Below are 22785 nucleotides of genomic sequence, written 5' to 3'. Positions count from 1 at the left end.
GTGTTTGCTCCGCCCCCTATCTCTGTCTCCCTCTCTCTCTCTCTTTCTCTCTGTGCCTATGTTATTCTGAGTGGATATTTGCTTGTCCCCGTGTCCGTCTTTATGTATTTGTGTGTCTGACTGTGCATTTAATTTTTTTTCTCTCTGTCTCTCTCTCTCTCTGTGTGTGTGCTTGTGTTTCTGAGTGGCTTTTTGTATCGCTCTGGATCTATCTTTGTGTGTTTGCGTGTCTAACTTTGTGCTTTTGCAGCTGTTTGGTTGTGTCTCTCTCTTTGTGCCTAGGTGTTTTACCGACTGTTTGCCTGTCTCTTTCACTGTGCTACTGTGTCTGAGCGCCTGTCTGAGTGTCCGTCTTTGAAGATTTGTATGTCTGAGTGTATGTGCTTGTATGTGTTTTTGTCTCTCTCTCGCTCTCTCCCTCCCTCTCTCTTTGCCTTTGTGTATGAGCGGATGGTTGCTTGTCCCTATGTTTGTCATTGTGTGTTTGTGTGTCTGACTCTGGGAGTTTGTAGGTGTTTTTGTATCTCAGTCTCCCTCTCTATGCCTGTGTGTCTTAGCGGCTGTTTGTTTGTCGGTCTTTCTCTCTTTGCCTATGTGTCTGAGAAGCTGTTTTCTTGTCCCCATGTCTGTCTTTGTGTGCCCGACTCTTTTTTGTAGATGTTTTTATCTCTTTCTCTCTCTGTACCTATGTGTCTGGGTTGGTGTTTGCTTGTCCTTGTTTCTGTTTTTGTCTGTTTGTATGTCTGAATCTATGTCTTTGTTTGTGTTTTTGTCTCTCTCACTCTCTGTGCTTGTGTGTTTGAGTAGGTGTTGGCATGCTTCTCTTTCTGTTTTTATGTGTCTGACTCTGTGTGATTTTAGGTGTTTCTCTCTCCCTCTCTCTCTCTCCCTCTCTCTCTCTCCCTCTCTCTCTGTGTTTGTGTGATTGCCCGTATTGCTTGTTTGTTTGTCTCTCTCAAGGTGCCTGTATGTGTGTCTGAGCAAATGTTTGCTTGTCCCTATGTCTGTCTGTTTATTTCTCTTTGTGCGTTTGTGTGTCTGACTCTTTGTGTTTGTATTTGTTTTTCTGGCTCTCTCTCTCTCTTTGCTTGTCTGTCTGAGCAGGAGTTTACTTGTCCCCGTATTTGTCTTTCTGTGTTTGTATGTCTGACTCTTTGTGTTTGAAGGTGTTTTTGTATGTGTGTGTGTCTCTCTCGCTGAGTATTCCAGGACTTATGATTGTTTCACTTGAAGGCAGGGAAACCATAACAGGCACAACACTTCTAGGAGCATTCATTTTTTCATACATGTTTCATTGGAGGTGTTTTTCAGAGAAATTGCCAGATATTTTCTTGAGAAATTACCTACGGATCGTTCTGGGTACCCGGCTGATTGACCATTTTTAAAACAGTAGGCTCTACGAAAAATGTGGTTCAATCCCGATTTTCAATACTTTAATGAAAGAAAGGCTGAGATGACTAGGGTACGTTCAACAAATGAAAGATGACATATTTTCGAAGATTGTCCTTTTCGGCCAACCGTCAAGGGCTAAACAGAAACCAGATCGTCTTTGTCTGGGGTGAGAGGATCTCATAAAGAAGGATTTGAAGGAAATGCGAAATTCCTGGGAGGGCTTAGAAAGGGAGGCTTTTAATAGATTAAGATGGAGAAGGAGCGTGCGTAGCTATGTTTGCCTAAGGCGGCTTGGTGCTGTGGTGAGTTGTAAGCAGTTGTAGCAGTAGTTTCATTGTAATTTTCTTGACCAATTGTTCCCCAGGCCCTTGCAACCACAACAGGGTCAAGAAAGCCCTTTTCTGAGGCCTTTTCCCATAATAACTAGATCACACACCCTGCTCAGGTTGTCCTCCTATAGAGGATCCACCCAAGATTCTGTTCAGCTTCACAATGCAATTTAACCTATTCCTGAGAGAAGGTTTTCGAGCTGTCTACACATCAGTGGGCCCTACTATGTGTTCATCAGAGGGACCTTCTTTTTCCTCCATTAGTATTTATGACCCAGAGTGAGGATGCCCAAGTTTCTATTATGAGCCCTCAGGGACTAAGTTTCCCCTTGGTTCCGCATCGCCTTCGATGTATGTATCCAATATATCTATAGGACATTCCCATGTCCTCAATTTAGGGATGCTCTCAGTGGCGTAAGGGAGGCCCAGGTTTGGCTATATGCTCTAAAAGTTCAAAATGAACAAACACAAAATAAAGGAACTTTAAATATGGCGTATCTTGCAAAACTTTGGAACGCTGGCTTAAAAGATGGCGTTGGTACAATTTCAGTTTAAATTCAAATTCTAACGTGACTTTCCTAGAGCAGTAGTCTGTGAATAACTACAAATTATAAAGGTAGAAGAGTTTTATAAACGCTAATTCACAATAGGCAGTAAATTTTGCGAAAATAGGAGAGTAAATTTTTTTTAATGAATCATTCCAGGAGTCTTATTATAAAAACTAGAGCCTATGAAAAAGAGATAGAAAATCCAAGCTTAAAGTAGGCTAGGGTAAAATGTTTTGTCAAAACTTAAATGGGTATTATAAACCTCTCATGTAGGCTATGCCATTTTCTGGGTATTAGAAATAGGAAAAGGGCACAGAAGTCTAATTAGGAGTTATGTAGTGCATGACACATCTAGAAATAAAAGAACAATAGGCCTAGCCCTACATTAATAGGGTCATTTATAGATTCATTTGGAGGGAAGAGGTTAGGGCGCATTTTCAGGGTAATGACTTGCCAATTTCGTTTCAAAGGACCTTTAAATAAATAATCTCATGGTAGGCCCTAAAATTGAATTTTATTAGTCTGTTTGCTTTAGAAGAGCCCATCATTTTTACCAACTGAGTTGGGTGACATTGTTAGTATAATAATAGAAATGAGTTTCCTTACAAAGCGCAAACAGAAAGTTTGCTTATTTGCTACAGATGGCAAACCAATATACTCTGACAAGGCTGAAGTAATGAGTGGAGTACCACAGGGAACTGTACTGGGTCCAACTCTCTTTCTGATTTACATCAATGATATATTTAACCATATAGACAATGGCATGCACCTGTTTGTTGATGAGGCCAAACTCTTTGGTATTGCATGCCCTCAGAGTATCCAGCACAACATAGATGAGTTACAAGTTTGGACCCATGACTAGCTTCTCCAATTTAATGCAGGAAAGTGCTGTGTATTACACCTTGGACCCAATAACCCAATGGCAAACTACACAATCTACAACCCCACCACCAAAGTATGAGAGCAACTAAAGAACAGAATAGAAGAAAGGGATCTAGGCATCATTATTGATGATAAACTTAAATTTCACAGCCATGTCCAGCATGTTGTTTCCCATGCAAGCTCCAGTCTTGGACTACTAAAACAAACTATCAACAGCAGACAGGCATCTATATTTATAAAATTATACAAGGCTCTTGTCAGACCTCATCTTGATTTTGGCATGTGTCTTGCTGTTCCTTCTTATCAACAAGATATGAGCCTCATCAAAAACATACAGAGATGAGCAACAAAATGCATAAAAAGTCTAGCATCAACCTCATATGAGGACTGCCTCAAGTGCCTCAAACTACCCACTCTGGTTTACCAATGCTTGCACAGTGATATAATGCTTACTTACAAGCTACAGAATGAAAAGTCAGTAATATTTGGCAGCAATCTCAGTACCAGCCAGCACAATACAAGAGGACACTCCAAGAAGCTACCAAAGTCAAGCTCCCAATCTAAAACTTGCCAAACATTCTTTTTGAGAAGAGTAATAAATCATTGGAATAAACTGAAAGATTCAACTGTCAGTGCTCCCTCCATCCAGTCCTTTGAAAACCAACTTGATCAAAGAGTGGGAGAAGAAACAGTGGAGGTTCAACTGGCAGTCATCAACTCAAGAGCACTACAGGTCTGGAAGACCTTAAAGCTCTCAGATGGATTAAGGTAACTAAGGTAAGGTAATAGCTTTTTGTTTTACCAGCTAAGACTGATTTTATATCATATTATTTCATCAGCCAATTTACCCTAGTAAAAAAAGGGTATAAGCCTAGGGCCCTTGCTGGATGTAAGGAAACATGTTAAGAAACAATTTTTACTTTATAATATGCAGATCAATTATAGCAAACACATGTTGCACTGGAAGAACCTTTATCTTCACTAGGCAAGGTTAACATCAGTAGATGGTTGAGTAGGCCTAGGACAGGGAGTCCTGGTTGTATTTCTATGATTTGTTGTTTCATTTTTTTCAAGTCTGGACATGAAGGACACAATAGTAAGTGAAGTCACTGTTTTGACTTGGAGATCATTCTAATCATTGATAACACTTGGAGAAGAAATGTTGCTGCATTTGTGTATTGAACTTTGGCAACTTATGTGAGTGGCCTCTTACATAAGGCTAGCTTGAATGTATGTTAAACAGAGAGATATTTAGTTGTGCATTATATGTGTAGATCAGCATTATGTCTCCACAGCAGCATCTAAAGATGAATATTGGCAGCTGCAAGCATTCTAGTCTCTTGTTATTATAGAAGGTCTTTTAGGCCAGCTATATGTCATAGCATACCCCTGAACTCATTCAATTAGGTTTGTATCTTTCTTAAAAAAAAGGGAGTTGAGACATTTTCAAAATCTAATCTTAGCCTTTAAGAACCTTAGAAAGACATGCCCTTGAAGTAGAGGGGGCCAGACTATGCCTTCTGGCTCTTTTCTGGTTGCCCTATAATCTGCATAAGTGTTCATTTATGTTATTATTTCCTGTCTTATAAAAAGACAAATGAACTCTTAGGATTAAATGATCATTCTCTCCTAAAATGGGTAAGTATTTTATGTTCTTAAATTACCATAAGTTGCAGCTTGGAGCAATCTAAGGATTGATCCTTGTAGAGCTCCAAAGTTGACAATTTCAGTGGAATTCAAGATTCTTTAGTGACCAGGTGCACTGTGCTGATCCATGGCTTCCCAGTTGAGTTTACACTCAAGAGGACCACTCAGCATCCTGTCTTTGTTTAAAGATGGCCACAAATTCAGCAGTAACAGTTTTTTTGTAGAGTATATTTCAAGTGTTTATGATTCTCAAAGAAACAAATTGAGCATGGGCTCTGGATAGGATAGGCTGCTTAACAAGCTTCAATTAATGACTTCTAGCTCTTGAGTTAGAACCAATAGTGGGAGAAAATGCTGGGAGTGTATTAGCCCTCATTAACTTATAGGATAAAATGGCATCACCTCCATTTTCCTTGTAAACAAGAGTTGGTAGTTTCAGCTGTGCTAATGTTGCAGGATAGGAAAGTTCCTGCATGCCAGATATCACTTTGGTGGCATGTCTCTACACATCTTCCAACACTTTTATGTCTTTTTTAGAATAAGGGGAGGCCAGACGCATTCCAACTCCAAGCCTAGGATGCACAAGTCCCTTATACAGAAGACTGTTACTTTAGGGGATACTTAATCAGCCCTGTGGTTGAATTAGTAGCAGAATTCCAGGCATGAGTGCTCAATTGTAATTCATCATCAATACTGATTCCAAGATCTTGCTCAGTATTTACAGAGGATAATGTGTGACCTGAGAGACAATAAGAATTATTTTGCCAAGGTGAATGATATGGCACTTGACAACATTAAATTTAAGAAGCCAAGCCTCAGTCTATTGATCAAGCAGTCCAAGATTATGTTATAGAAGGGTAAGATCTTCACAGGACAAGGCTGGTCCAATGAGCTTCAGGTCATCAGCTTAGAGCATTAGTTTACTGCTGATAACCTGAAGAGCTCCACTTAAAATATGCTTTGATTCAAGGAGAATTTGATCATATGCTTCAAGGAGATTGGTATCAACAGATCTTCAAGAACAAAAGTCTTGCTGTGAGCTGTGCAAGAGATTATTGCTTCAAGATGTCTAATAACTGCAGAATTGATTATTCTTTCAAGAACCTTAACAACTGCTGATGTTCTGCTGACAGGTTGATAGTTTTCAGCAAGATCCTTTCTACCTTTCTTAAATATAGGAATGATATGGGCTGTTTTCTAATCCATAGGCAGTCTGGAAAGATTTGATGATAACTTGAACAGTAAGGAAAGAGGTTGAGGCTGTTTGTCTTTGCTTCCTTAACAGTAAGGAAAGAGGAGGAAAGAACAGATGCAAATTGTTCATTGAAAATTTCAACTTTCAGCTCAGGATCAGCAACTGGTTGACTATTGTACAGGATATCAGGGACAGTGCATCTGCTGCAACATTTTCTAGAGACACAACACTAGAAATTTAGGACTATCCCTAACATCCTTAGCCAACTTTCTCTTCAACTGCTTGACATGGTTGGTTGTCTAGTTATGAAGAGTTGATAATTTTCTGAGGTTTTATTTTTCCTGTTATGATCCCATGCTCAATGTTTTCTATTAATTAGCTTACTTGTTTCTTTTGCTAAAAAAAGGTAGACTTTTGGCCTGTTTAGCACAAAAAGTTCTTATGCATGACTTTTCAGCATGTAAAATTATATTTTTCACATTTACCAACTCTCCTCAATATTATTGGTGATAAGCTGCTCCCAATTGACATTGACAAGTCTTTCAGAGACTATTTTGTAATTGACATATTTTTGCTGCTTGGAAGAGGGTTGTTTATTAGGCAAACATAACTCTGAAATAATTACAACATGGTCCCTATTACCAATGGGTTTGGTTATTTCATTCTTAATAAGAAGGTTAGGATTACTGAGAATAATCAGATCAAGAGTATTGGAGACTTGTCCTTCCCTGAAATGAGTCGGTTGTGAAATTATCAGAGAGGACAGACAAAAAAGGAGAATCTCATGTGCTAAAACCAGGTCCATCAATCCATTGGATTTTGGGAAGGTTGAAGTCCCTCAGAAGCACAAGATCATAACTGGCAAAATTGGAAGTCACATGTGAAAACATAGCAGCCAAATTAGATTCAGAGTCCAAAACTCATGGGGCATTGATGCTTCTATAAACAACACCAACTACAATTGAGAATGTTCAATTGTGTATTCTTATCCAAGCCGGCTCAATTCCATCAGTAATAAGAGAATTAAAATGAATGAGACTACCCTTAAGTTCATCTCTTACATATAAACACACTCCTATGTGACAAAGTGGGGAATTCAGGTTAGAAAAGAGTTGGTAACCATTGATTTGGATTTCATCAGGCAATAAGGCTGATAAGGTGTTTTTAGATACAACTTCTGTAATTGCTGTAACATTCACCTCTGCCATTAATGTACAAAAGGAAAGTTCTGAAAGTTTATTAGGGAGGCTATCAACATTGGAACTAAGGAACTTCATTCTTTGAGAGGTAGGAATCAAAGAGGATAAAGGACTAGTATAAGTGGGAACCAAAGAAGTAGGAACATTGCTGGATACTGCACTGTGAAATGACAAAGAAAAAAGAGTAGATATTCAAGGTAATGCAGAAGAAACACTAGAAATAGAAGCAAAAGAAAGGTAGTTGAGAGACTGGTCTTTACCCTGTTTTATATTTTGTATTTGTTTTAATTCAACAATCAGGTAGAGATACAGGCTATGAAGGCACTACATCTACTCCTGTCTTTGAGTACTGATTTGTATGGGTACCCCTCTTTGAGATCATGAGAGGGTCCATTTGAGATCTGGGAAGGGTGCTTTTGAGATCCAGGTTCATAGTTCCTTTTGATGTTGCTTACTCCGGTTGTAAGTCCTGTTGCTTAGCCCACTTGAGCCTTCTTCTGATCCATATGAACTGGAATGGTATCTGGTATTTTCAAGTTAACAGTGGAGTGACTTCCAGAGCATGTTTTGCTTTCTTGTCAGCTGTCACTTATCATGAATGTGAGTCTTTTAAATCAAGGTAACATCAATGTTTCTAGTAACATTCACATTTACGCTATTTACACAGTCCATAGCTTAGAGCTCTACATCTGTATTGAAGGAGGAACTTTTGCTCAACTTTCCTTTTTCTTTTTACACAATTCAGAAGTCATGGATTGCAAGGTTTTGTTCACCAGCAGTTGTTCTGTTCCTAAGCTCTGTAACAAGTGCCTGTTACCTCTGATGACCCTGTTTTGATTGGCAATGGAAGAACTGTACCATTTAACAGAACTGCCCCTCAGCTAGAATTTTACATGTATCTTTTATAACATGGAAACTTTCATAAAAATGGACTGATCCCTCAGCTAAGACTTTACCTTGTATTAGTTTAGCACTTCCACTCCATAAAAACCACTAAAACATTTTAAATACTTACTTAAAACATTCCTGAATTCAGTTTGCTACACTTTATGTCCCTCCCCCCCATTTTGTACAAATATACAGCCCAAATTATATGTACTCATCATTTTTTTCAATGACACAACTATTATTATTATCGTTAACTTGACAGAAAACAGTAAACAAGCAGTAGGGAAGAAAAAAAAAACAGTCGCACTATTGAAACTGCAATGAGTATATATAATTCTGGCTATAGGTTATATTTGTTCATTATGGAGGGGGGAGAGTTGGGTTGTGAAGTGAAGCTAATTTTATTTAGGAATGGCATAAGTAAGTATTCTAGAATACTTACACATTTTGAAGTAGTGTCCAGACTTTTATTATGTTTGTTTATGGAGAGTAGAATTGCTACTTCTAGTAGTTATTTACAAGGTAACTGCTAGTTACTACTCTTTACCTGTATCTTCCACAGTATGTACAATTTCACAAGCATGTAATTTAAAATATGCTAAAATATTTACTTATTTTGCTCCTAAATGTTAATTTTCTTTGCCTTACTCCTACTCACCCCCCCCCCCGCTTAATGGTTAAATATAGGTAACTGGGAATATTAGTAGCTTGAAAGAAGGAAACATGTTAATAAACCAAATTAGTGCCCTTAGATTCCTTATTTGATCCTTTTTCCAAATGTATATATATATATATATATATATATATATATATATATATATATATATATATATATATATGCTTAATGCTTTTCCCAGGTCAAGAATACAGCTAGTCCCACCTTGCAAGGAAATATAAAGCATCAAGAGATACAAACTAATAGGGAAATATATTATTCCGTATGTTTGTGCCTGTGACCATTGAAGAGTGCATCGTCAGAAATGCAAATATGATGTTATTTAAGAGCTCAAAATAAGAAATCTAATGGTACTACTTAACATGTTTCTTCTGTGGAGCTACTAGTATCCCCTGGTACCAAAATTTTTAGCCCAAATTATATATTCTCTTAATACTTTCTGTTGTGCACACTCTTTTCTTCTTTTAATTTAACAATGGTATCAGTCTAGCATATGAACACTTTTAAAACTATAAAATTCTAAACACTGCTTTGAAACATTCTAAAATACTTCTTGTACCATTCTTAAAGGTTGCTTTCATTCACTTTACCCCCTCCCTAGTGGTTAAATATGTAGCCTAAACTCTCAATTATGTAACTTTTCTTTCTGTTGCTTTTTTAGCATTTGCTGTGAAATTAATATGAAGATAAGAGTCAAGCTTTTGTAAATAAAAAGAGTATATATTATTTGGGCTATATATTTGTCCAATAGGGGGTAGGGAATAGGGTGAAGCAAAGCAGCCTTTAAGAATGATCAAAGTAGCCTAAGTATTTTAGAAATATTTTAGTGTAGTTTTTAGAATGTTTCTTTAAAAGTGATCAAGCACCAAAATAATACCTCAACAGCAAATTCTATATTGCTGGTGGGAGGGGAAGTTTAGGGCTATTGAAAATATGAAGGTTATATAATTTTTGGAATTCTTTTATATCTGGTTATATGTAAGATCATTATCAACAATATTATTCTACATCACAATGCTTGTCCTAGATTGAATTTGTCCATGATTTTGTGATATGGGCATTTGGTTCTAACTTCAACCCAAAGCCCAGGATTGGGCAGCATTCTCTAAGATTAAAGCTCAAGTTGAACAGGTGTGTCAGTGATTAAGATCTGCTATTGGCTATCAGAGCATTTAGAATAATTAGCAATATATTTGGCTACAATATTCATGCTAATCTAACCATTGCATTTCTTGGCCTGCTAAACGTGTTTGATTAAATTTTAATGTTCAAAAATAAGTGATTTAGCTACCACAAGAACTTTCCAAGTTTATGAAGTCTGTGCCCTAGAAAGGGGAGGAGGTTACCTTAAATCATCATCCTTGACCTTAGTTTGGATTGTATATCCATTCATTAAAGTCCTCTGGCACCTTACCTTGCTAGAAAGTTGAATATAATGTAAATTAAACCTTGCTTTGATTTGTCAAAAATGTTGAAGTTGAGAATTGTGCTATTTTAGTGAAAATTAAAGGCTATAGGATTGAGAGGTATGCAAGTATTTTTTTTTCCATCTCTTTTCTGTGGTTTACACTAATATACAAAAAGCAGTGATTTACCTAGGGTAAAAAAAAATTAATTCATGAAAAATTAGTTCCCTGGTAAGGGGAGGAGGTTACTTTAAAACACCTTCCTTGGCCTTACTTTGGACTGTAAATCCATTCATGAAAGTTCTCTGACATCTTGGCCCAATAGCAAGTGCAATTTAATGTTAGTTAAATAGTGTTTTAATTTGTCAAAACTATTGAAGTTGAAATTGACCATTAAAGTGGATATTAGAGGCTACAATACTAAGAGGTATATAAGTATTTTTTCATTCCCATTTCTTTAGTTTGCATTAAAGTGAAAAAGCAGTGGTTTACCTAGGGCAAGAACTTTCCAAGTCTATGAAAAGTCAGTGCCTGGGAGAGGGAAGGGGTTTTCTTTAAAACATCTTTCTTGACCATCCTTTCGACTGTAAATTTGTCCCAGAAATTTTTATTCACCTAAATCAATAGCTTTCTAAGAGAGTAGAAAGTACTCAAACTACAGTTATACCCAATAGTTCTCTAAGATTGTGATTATTTAGTGTTATAAAGGGGATGAGCAAGTAAGAGCGCGAAAATCTGAAACCTTTTGCCTGATATTACACTACTACTACTAATAACAACTCACTGCAGCACCAAGCTGCCTGAGGCCAACACAGCTACGCACGCTCGTCATTCATCCCAATCTGTTCAAAGCCTTCCTCTTTACATCCTCTTAAGAAGTTACCATTTCCCTTAAATTTTTCCTTACGACATCCTCCCACCCCATACGGGGACAACCAGCTTTTTGTTCAGCCTTAGACAGTTGGCTGACAAGGACAATCTTTGGCAGTCTGTCATCCTTCATCTGCACAACATGTTCTAGCCATCTCATCCTTTTTCTCATTATAGCTCATCTATAATTAAACCATTAAACATTTAGCAACTCCCCTTCCGTTTTTTGGAGCGCACACGCTTCAGAATCGTAATTTACCACTGTCATCGCTGGACCTTACAATATCCTTTTGTTGGTTCACAGACTTTCCTTCCTATTCTTCAGAAACTATTTTCAACTGTGACAAAACACCCTGGGTCTTGGCTATTCTACTTTTTAACATCTTTACTGCACCCACTGTCTTTATTAATAACGCTCCCAAGGTGAGTGAAGTTTTTCTCTTGATTGATCTTCTCGTTAGCCAATACTGCCTCTTCGCCTTCGCTTATTCTTAGCCTTAGCAACGTAGTCATCTTGACCTTGATTTTTAAATCTATTTTTGCACCCTGAACTCGCAAAACCTCTAAAACTCATTCAATTTGCTAACATTTTCTTGTAGAATGCTTATGTCATCTAAGGCTAGGAGAGCTTTACTTCCCCATTTGATTCAAAGTTCTCCCATTGCCTTTGCCATGCTCCTTAGGACAAAGTTCATTAAAATAATTCATATAAATGTGGATAGGACGTAACTGTACTTTACTCCTGGTTTAACAGGAAACCAACTACCAACCTCATTTCCTACCTTAACCAAAGCAATATTATTCTCGTACATATCACTTTAATGTGTTAACTGTTATACCCTGCAAGGATAGGACTTTCGCTAAAGCTCTTCTATATTCTGAATCAAACGCTTGCTCATAATCTTCAAAGTTGAGGACTAAAGGTGTTTGATGCATTTCTCAGTTATTAATGTAAGACCGAAAGTTGGTCGCCACATCCATTAACATACATTAACAAACAGTTTGTGGTAACGAACTGTAGTAAGGAGCGACCCGGCTCAATATTAACTGAAACTCTAAAAAACGGAATTTTGATACCAATAGTTACATCAGAAGAATTGCATTTAATGCTGATTTGAAATATATAAGTTTCATCAATTTTAGTTTTACCCATCAAAAGTTACAAGCCTGAGAAAATTTGTCTTATTTTAGAAAATAGGGGGAAAACACCCTCTAAAAGTAATGGAATCTTTTTTCCAGGGATGATCGTATCGACCCAGTGGTCCTAGAATGTCGCAAGAGGACTCATTCTAAAATAAATTAAAATTTCTAGTGCCCTTTTTAAGTGACCAAAAAATTGGAGGGCACCTAGGCCCCCCCCACGCTCATTTTTTCCCCAAGTCACCGGATCAAAATTCTGAGATATCCATTTTATTCAGCATAGTCAAAAACCTAATAACTATGTCTTTTGGGACGACTTACTCCCCTAAAGTCGCCATGGGTGGGGCTGCAAGTTACAAACTTTGAGCAGTGTTTACAAATAGTAATGTTGGGACTTGGGACGAAATTTAAGCTTTAGTGTAAAGATCGAGGTATTGACAAGGGGTGAACCCCCTTATATACCTAATTATACGATATTACATACGAATATTGAAGTTCGTTACGTAAGTTAATTCATAAGTTATGTATATTTCCTCAACGCCACGCTCTTTATGCTATTTTTTTTTACTGTTTTAAAAAGTAAAGTTGAGAGAAATAATCAAACTTTAGCGTAAAGAGCGGGGTGTTGAGGAAGGGACAACTCCTTTCATATACAGACTAATTTCTGTTCGTTTTAAGTTTTAATGTCGCTCCTTACTTTCAGTTAAAAAACTTGTTTTTTTATTTAATTTTAAGAAAGACCTTATTCTAAGAGACTCATTTACTACGCTAACAACACCTGGAGCCTTATTGGTTTTTAATCCTTTTTGTACTGTCACAAATTATTCCTCACAAAACAAATCTTCCTTCACATCCAAAGTGCCACAAACTTTTTCCTTATTTTTTATGGCACTTGGTATTAACCAAGTGACATATAGCGATCGCAAATTCTGTCTGTCGGTCTGTCCTGGTTTTGCTACTTTAGGCACTTCCAGGTAAGCTAGGACGATGAAAGTTGGCAGGCGTATCAGGGACCGGACCAGATTAAATTAGAAATAAATTTTCCTGATTTGACCATCTGGGGGGGGGGGGTTAATTCGGAAAAAAATAGAAAAAATGAAGTATTTTTAACTTACGAACGGGTGATGGGATCTTATTGAAATTTGAAGTTTAAAAGGATATCGTGTCTCAGAGCTCTTATTTTAAATCCCGACTGGATCTGGTGACAGTGGGGGGAATTGAGGGGGGAACCTAAAATCTTGGAAAACTCTTAGAGTGGAGGGATCGGGATGAAACTTGGTGGGAAAAATAATCACAAGTCCTAGATACGTGATTGATATAATCGGAACGAATCCGCTCTTCGGGGGAGTTGGGGGGGATAATTATGAAAAATTAGAAAAAAAAATGAGGTATTTTTAACTTACGAAGGAGTAATCGGATCTTCATGAAACTTCATATTTAGAAGGACCTCGTAACTCAGATCTCTTATTTTAAATCCCAACCGGATCCAGCGTCGTTGGGGGAGGCATTTGGGGGGGGACCGGAAATCTTACAAAAAATACTTAAAGCGGAGAGATCAGGATGAAACTGGGTGGGAAGAATAAAAACAAGTCCAAGATACGTGACTGACATAACCAGACCGGATCTGCTCTCTTTGGTGGTGTTAAGAGGAGGGAGGGTAATTCGAAAAAATTAGAAAAAATGAGGTATTTGTAACTTACGAACGGGTGATCAGATCTTAATGAAAATTGATATTTAGAAGGATTTTGCGCTTTAGAGCTCTTATTTTGGATTCCGACCAGATCCTGTGACATTGGGGGGAGTTGGAGGGGAAACCGTAATTCTTGCAAAACGTGAAAATTGGGGTAGGCTATATTTATCTTAAGAATAGGTCATCGGATCTTAATAAAACTTGATATATAGAAGGATCTTGCGTCTCAGATGCTCCATTTTCGACTCGAATTGGATCCGGGGACAGGGAGTTGGAGGGGGGAAACGGAAATCTTGGAAAACGCTTATAGTGAAGAGATCGGGATGGAACTTGATGGGAAGAATAAGCACAAGCTTTAGATACATGATTGACATAATTAGAACGGATCCGTTCTCTTTGGAGGACCTGGGGGGTGTTAATTTGGAAAAATTAGAAAAATTGAGGTATTTTTAACTTAAGAACGGTGACCGGATCTTAATGATATTCGATATTTAGAAGGAACTCATGTATCAGAACTCTTAGTTAAATTCCTGACCAGATCTGTTGACATTGGGGGGAGTTGGAGGGGGAAATCGGAAATTTTGGAAAACGCTTAGAGAGAAGGAATCGGGATGTAGCTTGGCGTATAGAATAAGCAAATGTCGTAGATACGTGATTGACGTGACCGTACTGGATTCGCTCTCTTTGGGGGTGTTAGGGGGTAGGGTTCAGTGCTTGGCGAGTTAGGTACTTCTGGACGTGCTAGGACGATGAAAATTGGTAGGCGTGTCAGGGAACTGCACAAATTGACTTGATAAAGTCGTTTTCCCTTATTCGACCATCTGGAGGGGCTGAAGGGAGAGGAAAAATTAGAAAAAATGAGGTATTTATAACTTACGAGTGGGTGATTGGATCTTAATGAATTTTGATAGTTAGAAGGACATCGTGACTCAGAGCTCTTATTTTAAATCCGGACCGGCATTAAGCCTCTGATTTTCCTTTTAAATCAATCTATTGATTCTTAGAATTTTGTTAGAGCTCGTACCATATGGGCTCTTGGCTCTTCTGGCGTCGTCACAAGTGCCTTATGAGCTCTTATCTCTTGTTTATATCTTTTCCTGTAACTCTGACAAGGTTTATTGTATTTTCAAAATGTTCTGCCCACCTCTCTTTAACTCTTTCTTCCTCACTAATTGGGGCCCCATCCCTATTTTTAACTGGAACAAGTTCAGATCGTCTGTTCCCTCTCAGTTTATGAACATGCCAGTCCAAAATTTTACTATTAAGCCGTTTGGCTACATTGTCCAGATTTTTGGCAATTTTGTCCATGACTTCCACTTGACACCTCCTCAATTCACGTTTTAATGCTTTCTGCACTTTCTTTACATACCTCTTATTTTCATATGATTTGCCACTCAAATAATTTGAGTCAAATAATAAACCCCTTCTCCTGTCTATTAAACATAAAGCATTTTTACTACTAGCTGCATTTCTAACTCTCTTGCCTAAAACACCGTCAGTGACTTCACGAACTATTTTCCTAAAATTATTCCATCCATTTTCTACATTGTCAAATTTTAAAATCTCCGGTTTAATATTCAACTGTTCCTGGGAAGTTTCTCTCAAGTCCTCATTCTGGAGTCTGCCAACGTCATAACTTCCCAAATGGTAGTTACTCTTCCTAAATTTCGGCTTTAAATTAACCCTAGACATTACTAGATGGCGATCTTTACTTTTAACATCAATAACAGCACCCCTATATACCCTAGTATCGTGTGTCGATCCTGCCAGTCTTCGGTTTCCAATAGCATAATCAAGTTAGATGTCTTATCATCTTGTGGATACCATGCTAACTTGTGGGCCATTTTGTGACCAAATTCTGTATTAGCTAAACCAAGGTTGTTATACTTACAAAATTGTACTAGTCTAGAACCATTACTGTTTCCTTTTCCTGTGTTTTTCTGTTTTTTCTTTTCTGCAGCTTATAGTTTTTATTGATCGACTTTTTTGTGTTATCACTTTATGTCATATTTTAATTTCCCTGCTATTGCATTCTTTTTTTCATGGATCTTATTTGTTTCACATTCCTTATTAGCATTTTCTCTTACCCTGCCTCTTTAAGCTCCCATTTTGACCTATTTTCTTTCACATGGTTTTTAAATGTTAGTCCTTTTGTTCCCATTTCAGTTGCCATATTCGCTTTAAGTTACCTGAATTTTTTCAAAATGCCATCTGAGATGATAACATTGCAGCTTGGTCAGTGTGGCAATCAGAGTAAGTTAGTTTGTTTTATATTTTCTGTGCAACTTTACAATGTAATAATAACTGCGTCTGAAACCGCTTCATTTCATGCGTGAATAATAATAATAGTAATAATACTAAAAAAAATACCATCAGGTCAAAGCTTTCATTATAATTATTGCTTGTATAGGTATGTGCACGTCGTATTCTGGATGGGGAAGGGTTAAAACTTGAAGAGTGTGTATCTTGGCTGTACTTTTTCTTGAATATGGGACATTGGAACAAAGTCAGGGGGAGGGATTCTGTATAGCCAGCGTGTGCCGATATGCTCACTTGGACATCTATTTTCATGCACAAATTTTCAGTTTTTTTTTTCCCTTTTTTGGCAAAAAATGTCTATTCAGTCAATTTAGTAAAAAGCTTTTGTATAACCAATATGTATTTCTGTTTTTCAACCGATTCACTGGACTGTAGAAACTTTAGAGGGGCTTGCTCGTTTGCAAGTTTAAAGTTCACATACCCTATTTAAGGGGTCAAAATATAAAAATGGTAGGTAGTCAGTCACCTTCCTGAGCCGCACTTTTCTCCTGTGACTCCTCAAAATCGCCACAACATTAGATCAACACTCCCGAATAACCATTTTTCTCAGAGTAGTCAAAAAGTCCAATAAATATATGTCTAGGCATGACGTAACCCATGCAGGCCTGGTGGTAAGGGCCTTAGTTTGTGAATAAAAGATTCAAAGCTGAAATACCTTGGCCACATAAAGAAAATAATTTTGAAAAAAAAACACGTCTGTGAGCAGTAGAAAGAAAAACAAGAATAATCTTACTTATATTTTGCCTGTATCTAGCAAGGTGTCCTTGAGTGTCGAGAAAGAACGAATTTAAAACAACAATATAAAATAGAAACAAAAAAAATAAAAGAAGAACAAACGGAAAGATCAAACCAAATACAAGCCCCAAAACAGCCATCCTCTTTTTTAACCAGTTTGAATCTTAGATCTGTTAGTTCCTGAACCAAACCCTAATGTACAAAAAAGGTTAGATTCCTCCCCCCTAAAATGGTTTCTTTTTTTATATATTAAACTTGTAGCCTTGACAAAAAAAATATTGTTTGCCTGAAAAGGACCATAAGAAAAAAAAATTTTGAACGATTTGTGGTATGCATTTGGAAGTTTCATGGATTTAAAAAAAAAAATGGTTTTGCCAGACAAGGACCAAAAAATACTTCCCGCAATTCCCCTGGTAAAAGGGACCCCTATGCGAAAAGACCGTAAAGAATAGGTTTGACTCACCTGAAAGTGAGTCAAAAGATTTGTTTTCCTAGTGGCCAGGAATCTCATCTCTTACTTGCTTTACTATTATAACTATGACTATTATAATTATATCATAATTATTAACTATGTCAGCAGGACCAGGTAGACGATCAAAGTTTGGTTTGATTTGTTTGGTCAACAAAGACAACTAACATTTGGAATTCCTGTTTTGAAGCTGTGCAAGGTTATATGGACAAAAAAATGTGTCCTTTCATTCCTTTTGATTTCAAAAAAACATTTGAATGGGGTTAGCAATTTCCTACATTCTTCAAGTTCTGGATCGTGATATTGTACATCAGCTTTTCTGTATTTATAGGTAGCTGTATGCTATTAGTGGGATCATATACTAGCGGAATTGTCTGTCTTCTGAAATTCCTTTTAATCTTCATGGTTTCTGGCACGAGCTTAACATAAAGAAGACATATCGGGGAGTTTCAACTGATGTTGAACTAAACTACATAACTGCGAATGGTTTAAATCCTACTGGAATTGAACTGAATTCTACAAAAGGTTCCCGAAAGATAACCTATACTACCATAGCGCAGGTTACAAAAACGAAATCAGGAGCTCACAAATGGGAGTTTACATCTCCATTTTCGGCTGAATAACTAAGGAAATTTGATTTTTTTTTTTTTTCAGAAATTATTTGAACTGATTTTTTTGCCTGAAAACTAGTATCAAGGGGTTTATGCTATCTTTCCCTTGGTTCTAACGAATATATTGACTTAATGAAGCTCTAGGCATGACAACTTCGAATTTTATTTCTGAGTACTTTTTTTTAATTATTTCATCCTGAAGTAGGCTAATTGATTATTTTATTTGTTTTACAGTGTTTGCACTCATTTTTGTGTTGATTTTGTTTACTTACCTACTCGTTTTATTACAGTTTGTACTCCACTTTAGCAAACTGCAAACTACAACTCTATCTTTTACCTTTTTTTCATCGAAGACATAAGTAACTTTTTAGTTCAAAATTTTTTAAATACCATGTCTGTAAGAGCAAGAACTTCGGTTCTTTTTTTTTTTGCTTGGATGGTTGTAGTGTTGCCTTTGGTTTTGTTGTAATTAAAACGAGTACTATTTAATAATAATTACCAACTGGTGCTATTTATTAGCACCAGTTGGTTTAATTAAAAAAAAAAAACGCATTTTCTTCACATGTAAAGCAAAAAAAAGGTAAATCTTACCAGGTGATCTTACCTGGAATCTACATAACCCACCTCTACAGATTTTTAATTTATAAAATTCTTCAGGTAATGCTTACTGTTTCAACTTACAAATAAATGGAAATATAATATAATAACTTGGAATTCCAAATTTTCATACTGCTTTAATTTACAAACAATTCTTTTTAATTATCTCTGGATAGCTGGATGTCAGACATCTGGTGCAGTCCCCATATTTTGCTGGTAATTTCCGGTCGATAAAATTTCGGAAACTATAAGGTGGCGTGCTTTCTCTTCCTCTCTTTTTCTCTACTCTTTGCAAATTTGTATAAAGCCTATGATGTTTTATATCTTTCAGTTGGATTTGAATTTTGGAAGAAACTATGTCTTGAACATGGAATTAGTCCAGAAGGAATTCTTGAAGATTTTGCCACTGACGGAGTTGATAGAAAAGATGTCTTCTTCTATCAGGTTTTACACGGTTTTTTTTGTCTTATTTATGCTATTTGTATTGATGATAGAACAAGTTTTTGTGAATATGTGTTGTGATGCTACGAGAAGAAATATTAGGAAAGTCTAATCTAAATAGTATAAAAGTAGCTATATCTGAAAAAAATTAGGAGCAGGAGGGGTAGGGGGTTCCGTTGGATCGTTCTGGAGACTCCCTCCTCCCGCTACACTGTAAATTCATAAGATTTTTACCTAAAAATATATTTTTGTCTGTGTGTGTTTTAGCACCCTAATAAATGTTGTTGATCTAACTCTGAAATCGACTAATACCATAACTATGCATTGTATTTTCTTTTTCTCAGATCTTGTATAGTCAACAAGACAAGAAGATTAGTCAAGCCTTAACTATGCTCAAATCGATTCTGGAAGAATATATATATATATATTAGAGATTCCGGGAGGGTACCAGGCCTCTTGGATTCAGAACTACCCGTTCGCATCAGAAAGGAATCACACTTAGTTCGAAAACGCTCACAACTAGTACTTTAGTCTCTTTAGGAGGCTCTTTAGTCTCAGATTATGGATTACAAGGATCAGTCATGACGTCGCATTTCCAGTCTACACATTTTTTTTGGAATTTGCATAGCATAATTTGCATTTTTCATAGGTCCAAAACTATGTTCTAAGAATGTCTTGATTATATATTGAATAGTTCAGATGCAAATTACAGGAAGGATGGATGACATCTGACAAAAAAAGAAAATATAATAAAATAAAACAACTAGAAAACGAATGTGATTTTCAGCTAGTGGAAAAAGAGTGAAAAAACAAAAGTCGATACTTAGGGAAGGACATTGCCAAGTTGTCCTCAGTGCTAAAAGAAAAAAAACCTTTTGAAATAAACGTAGGCCACCAAAGCAGAACAAACACCCTTCTGCTGTGCTAATGTTCACTTGAAATGTTAGTTTGCTCTTTGTTGTCTTTTTTTCTCTTTTGTTTCGTGGAATGCTTGGCATAGGTCCCTGCTGATATATCTGTTTTGTCTTTTCGCTTTGTTTTTTTCTTTTCCACTGGCTGTAAACCAACTTCGCTTTTTTTTATTACTATTATATATATTTTTTTTACAGTTTCAAAAGATTTCCAATTTTTGTAACTTCAAGGTCGAATCAGCAATTATAGTGACTTATATTACCTGTTCTTTTTATAGGTTTCATATCTTCTTTTCAGCAATTTATGCTTGCTTTTAGTTTTACATCCTGAATGCACTTATGTGTATTGCCCATCATAAATGAAAAAAAATACAACACTGATGGAGTAATAAATAAATAAAAGTAACAAACGAATAGATTCTAATAAATACAGACAAACTTAATAAAGAAGAACTGGAAAAAATAATAATACAAATAAGAGTAATCTTACGCTGGGATAAACACATGATCATTGAAGGACAATTTCAAGGGTGCTTTCACCAATAACCTGCTTCTCGAGTACCATTACTTCTAGATCTGTCCATTCATCTAGTCAGTCACATAATATTTTGTTTTCTTTAAAGATAATCTTAAATTGCTAAAAAATAAAAAAAGTTACGTGTTTCTGCATATTATTCTCCTATGGTCGATTATTCAAAAAAAGTTGCAGGAAACCTAAAAAATATGATTTATCAGATGGATGAAGCTGAATCTGAGGTATCGAATGGTAACAAAACCTCTTGTTTATACATTATACTTTATTCAAGGCCTTAGCCAGGATGTTTGTTCGGCAGGGGGAGGGTCTATGTTTTAGGGGGGATACGAAAGGACATTAACAAGTGCATCAAAAATTTTATTAGATGCATTTTGTTATGTTATACAGTTTAGAAAAAAATCGGGGAGGGGGAGGCGCAAACTCGGGTCTAACTCTCTAACCTTTCTCTCCCTGGATCCAACCTGTCATGTTATCAGAACTATACTAAAATAACATACCAAAATCTTGCAAAGGCATATAAGCTTAATGGGAACTGATTGATCCCGCCCTATGTGATCAATATGTTTGTTAAGCGCGTGGACGCATGCAAGAAACGGTATTTCAAAAATGCCAAAAAACTTGCGGTTTCTTTGAATAAAACTGTTTTATAAGTTTTGAGACAATACTTAAAATTAGGCTATTAGGCACTTGTGTAATATTTCAGTTTCAAAACTGAACCTTATTTTGAGGCCTCAAACTGCCGCCTATGATTTTGCACACAAAGGAAATAAAAAAAAAGCCTTTGGCATCTTGCTTTCAAACTTTTGAAGAGAGAACAATTATACAGGTCGTACATGACGTAAGAATACCACGAAACAGTACGAAGTAATAAACAAAATTACTTTCTAATGCTAAAAAAAATGCTTCGTGCCAAAATGATGTCAAACCCCCGCCAAAAATTCTAGGCCCTGTTAGGCTACATTTGCAAGGCCTGAAGGCCTAAGAAAGCAGAGAAAGTTAACAAAAACTGTCTCTATGCAATCAAAGGAGACTGCAATTCCATTTGTCTGCTTTCTTGCGCCCCTCTTAGCAGAGCTGGTTTTAAGGGAAGGATAGGGGACACTTGCCCCGTGATCAGAAATTTTAAGGGTGTAAAGTTTGGAATAAATAATCTAACAGTGATAATCATTTTGTATTTTTTGAATTTTTACTGAAATAAAGCAGAAGGCGCACTTAATAAATGAAAATAATTAATTAATTATTGATTAATTTATGAAATTAAATAAAAAAAATAATGATGATTAACATAATTAATAATAACGATAAAAAAATGAATATTAATTAAAAATTGAAGATAATTTTGTTAGTAGATTTATAATTTGTTAAAATTTGGCCTGACAGTTTTGTGAGAGACAGGGGGGGGGGGGATCAAGATTTTGCCCCAAGCACAAGACAGGCGAGAACCGTCACTGCCTCCTAGTCGCTGTCAGACTATATTTGCAAGGGCTGAAAGCCTGAGCTAGTAGAATGAGAAAGTGACTCATGTTGTTTTGTTTTTTTAGGCTGATGATGAGCACTATATTCCAAGAGCTGTTCTGCTGGACTTGGAACCTAGAGTGATAAACAATATTCTTTGCTCTCCATATTCTAAGGTTAGTTTTCAATCTACCTCATCATCTCAGCAAAAATTTATTCCCATTTTTTAAAGGAAGGAGGTCATCTTGGAAGTTCCTACTAGTCAGTAAACCTTATTACTAAGCTGAAAATACTTATTTTCATATTTTCATATAATAAGCTTGAAATACTTATTTTGTTGAAAAAGTTTTTTTTAATTAATTTCTGGCTGTTTTATGCTGACATAGTCTTTTTGCAGGGAAAAACAGATTGGCTGTTTTATGCTGACATAGTCTTTTTCAGGGAAAAAGAAAATAGTAGTTCAAATCTTTTCGGTGGTCCTTTAAGAATTATTGTCTAGCCTGCTATTTGGATGCTGGAGAAACTTTTTCTACAATTTTTTACAACATACACCATTCTAAAAATCTAGACACAAATAGTGGTAGTTTAATTTAGTTTTATGCCTTTTTTAATTGACTTGAAAAATAAAGTTTAACACCATTGCAAAAATTTATCTATCTATCTATCTATGCTGTTTGACAGCTTGGATACACATAAACCTACTTTTGATTCAGTTAAATTTTAAGAGCAGGTGTAATAATAGAAGTAGCCCGAGAGGTTGGTCATAATACCCGCAGTTGTTCTTGGGATATTGCTGAAATGCCTTTTGGACAACCAGCGCACACACAATGCGTTTTGATTTAATCTTCAG

General features: G+C 36.4%; 1 protein-coding gene across 1 annotated transcript in view; it reads left to right on the top strand.

Moving 5' to 3' along the window:
* Positions 1-2245: 2245 nt before the first annotated feature.
* LOC136026696 (tubulin gamma-1 chain-like) overlaps positions 2246-22785 on the top strand; it is a 60070-nt gene continuing 39530 nt past the window's right edge. Inside the window, exons 1-4 of the mRNA XM_065703446.1 lie at positions 2246-2337; positions 16029-16115; positions 18925-19037; positions 22022-22111. Of these exons, the coding sequence (XP_065559518.1) occupies positions 16067-16115; positions 18925-19037; positions 22022-22111 (252 nt within the window). The 5' untranslated portion in view covers positions 2246-2337; positions 16029-16066. The remainder of the gene's footprint in view (positions 2338-16028; positions 16116-18924; positions 19038-22021; positions 22112-22785) is intronic.

Source organism: Artemia franciscana, chromosome 4, assembly GCF_032884065.1.
Source record: "Artemia franciscana chromosome 4, ASM3288406v1, whole genome shotgun sequence".
Taxonomy (NCBI): Eukaryota; Metazoa; Arthropoda; class Branchiopoda; order Anostraca; family Artemiidae; genus Artemia; species Artemia franciscana.
The sequence above is the reverse complement of the archived record's forward strand: the minus strand, read 5'-3'. Positions and strand labels throughout refer to the sequence as shown.